This window comes from Neopelma chrysocephalum, unplaced genomic scaffold, assembly GCF_003984885.1.
Source record: "Neopelma chrysocephalum unplaced genomic scaffold, ASM398488v2 Primary Assembly neopelma1_24, whole genome shotgun sequence".
Taxonomy (NCBI): Eukaryota; Metazoa; Chordata; class Aves; order Passeriformes; family Pipridae; genus Neopelma; species Neopelma chrysocephalum.
The window spans coordinates 48,867,594-48,869,423 of record NW_020897693.1 but is presented as its reverse complement, the minus strand read 5'-3'; the positions used below and the strand labels follow the sequence as shown (position 1 = coordinate 48,869,423).

The 1,830-nt window shown below is 59.2% G+C and overlaps 1 protein-coding gene across 1 annotated transcript; it reads right to left on the bottom strand.

The window, feature by feature from the left end:
• Positions 1 to 273: 273 nt before the first annotated feature.
• On the bottom strand, positions 274 to 1,813 carry LOC113963188. The gene is made up of 4 exons (XM_027674093.1): positions 1,593 to 1,813; positions 1,285 to 1,349; positions 610 to 1,170; positions 274 to 426 (listed from the first exon to the last, which is right to left on the bottom strand). Exons 1-4 carry the CDS (start codon positions 1,705 to 1,707, stop codon positions 274 to 276), a joined length of 894 nt encoding a protein of 297 aa, XP_027529894.1. The 5' UTR covers positions 1,708 to 1,813.
• Positions 1,814 to 1,830: the final 17 nt, after the last annotated feature.

Here is a 1,830-nt window from a genome sequence, read left to right as displayed (position 1 = left end):
CTGTGGAGCCAGAGCCCTGTGTCAGGGGGCTGTCGGCCACAGTGCCCTGTCCTGGGCAGCTGTGGGGGCCCGGGTGACAGAGTCAAAGTGCCTTGAGGGTCAGGGAGGGCACATGGCAGCAGGATTGGGGGCTGACATGCCAGGGCTGGGAAATGGAGGGGTCATAGGGTCCTGGAAGTCTCCATCTGTCTGTGAGTGCAGGTGGGACAGGTTCTGTGGGGTGATTGGTTCTCAAGTCTGGCAAGCCCTGATCCAGGAGGGCAGCTGAGCCCTTTACCTGTCACACGCTGGGGCACAGCTCAGGAGAGACATCACCACGTCACAGGGGTGTGCACCTGCCAGTCTGAGAATGTTGGTGTGGAGGCTGACATCTGGAGACACCTGGAAGGTGAGGCACTGGTGGATGTACCTCACGATGGCTGGCACCTGGAGGGGGAATGGGGGAGAGTTGGAGAGCTGGCAGAGCGAGCAAGTTGCCCTGCTTCCCCCAAGAAATGCTTCCCTTCTCCCCACACTGTGCTGGTCTGAAAGGCTTAGGGGTCCAGCAGACGCGATTTGAGGTGCAACAAGACCCCTGGGGGACTCAATCCCTGGCCACAGGCTGCTTACTTGCTTCTGACTGGAGACACCTTTTTCCTTGAAAAAGTCCAAATTGGGAGCATCAGTCACAGTTTGTGTGGGCGTGGTGTCAGCGTTCCCGATGCTCTCAGTCGTTGTGGTGTCGGACTTTTCCATGAGATCAGTCGGTGTCATTTCAGCGTTTGTTACATCATCAGTCATCGCAGGGCCTGAGATTTCCGTGTCGTCCATTGGTGCCATGTCAGGGTTTGATGTGCCATCCATGGGCATCGGTGCGATGTCAGCCTTTGCCATGAGATCAGTCGGTGCTGTGCCAGAGGTGGTTGTCTCATCAGCCAAAGCGGCGTCAGGGTTTGCTGCACGATCAATCGGTGCGATGTCAGCCGTTGCCGTGAGATGGGTCAGTGCGGTGGCAGGGCTTGTCAGGTCATGGGTCAAAGCAGTGTCAGAGGTTGCCGTGGGATCAGTTGGCACGGAGCTGACATCAGACTTCTCCTTGAGGTCGTTTGGCCTGGTGTCAGGCTGTGCCACACCCTCAGATGGTGTGGTCCTGGGTGTTCTCCGCCGAATCCCGATGAAATTCAGAAACCTCTGCAGGAGAAGAAAGGGCAGGGAAGAGAGGAAATTGCGATGGAGTGCTCCAACAGATGTGCTTGGCTGAGCGATGACAGCAGGAGCAGCCCAGGTGGAGATGGCTGCAGGTACCTGAACTGCTCTGCGGAGTCGGCCACGGGAACGGACGTGCTCTTCTGTCCGGTGCTGGCCTGGATCTGCCAAAGAGCAATTGCAGTCAGAGCTGAGGGGTTGTGGGAGATGGCAGAGAACACAGCCCAGCCCTGTGCTCCACAGTCTGGGCCAGCATCAGGATGCCCAGTGGAAGGAGCACGGATGCTGGGGGGATCAGCCTTGGCCCCTCTTCCCCCCCTCCCTTTGCCTGGACTTGTTCCACAGGGGATGGGAAGGGGCCAAACTGGCTGCAGCCCCCAGGTCTGTGGCCCATCTCCAGCACTCACCCTGCTGCAGGGGCTGGAAGTTTTGCATCTCCTCAGGTTGGCGTGCTGGGGCAGGCCCGGGGCCTTCGTTCTTCTTCCTGAGAAGTCTGCCCAGGCCGGAGCGTCTCCCCGCCATGCCGCAGTGTGGTCTCGAGGGCACCTGCAGGAGAGACGCCTCGGAAAAGCCCCTGGTCGCAAGTTCTACAGAAGGGCCTCAAGGGCACCTTCCACAGGGATTGGAGACCCCTCAGACAAGCTG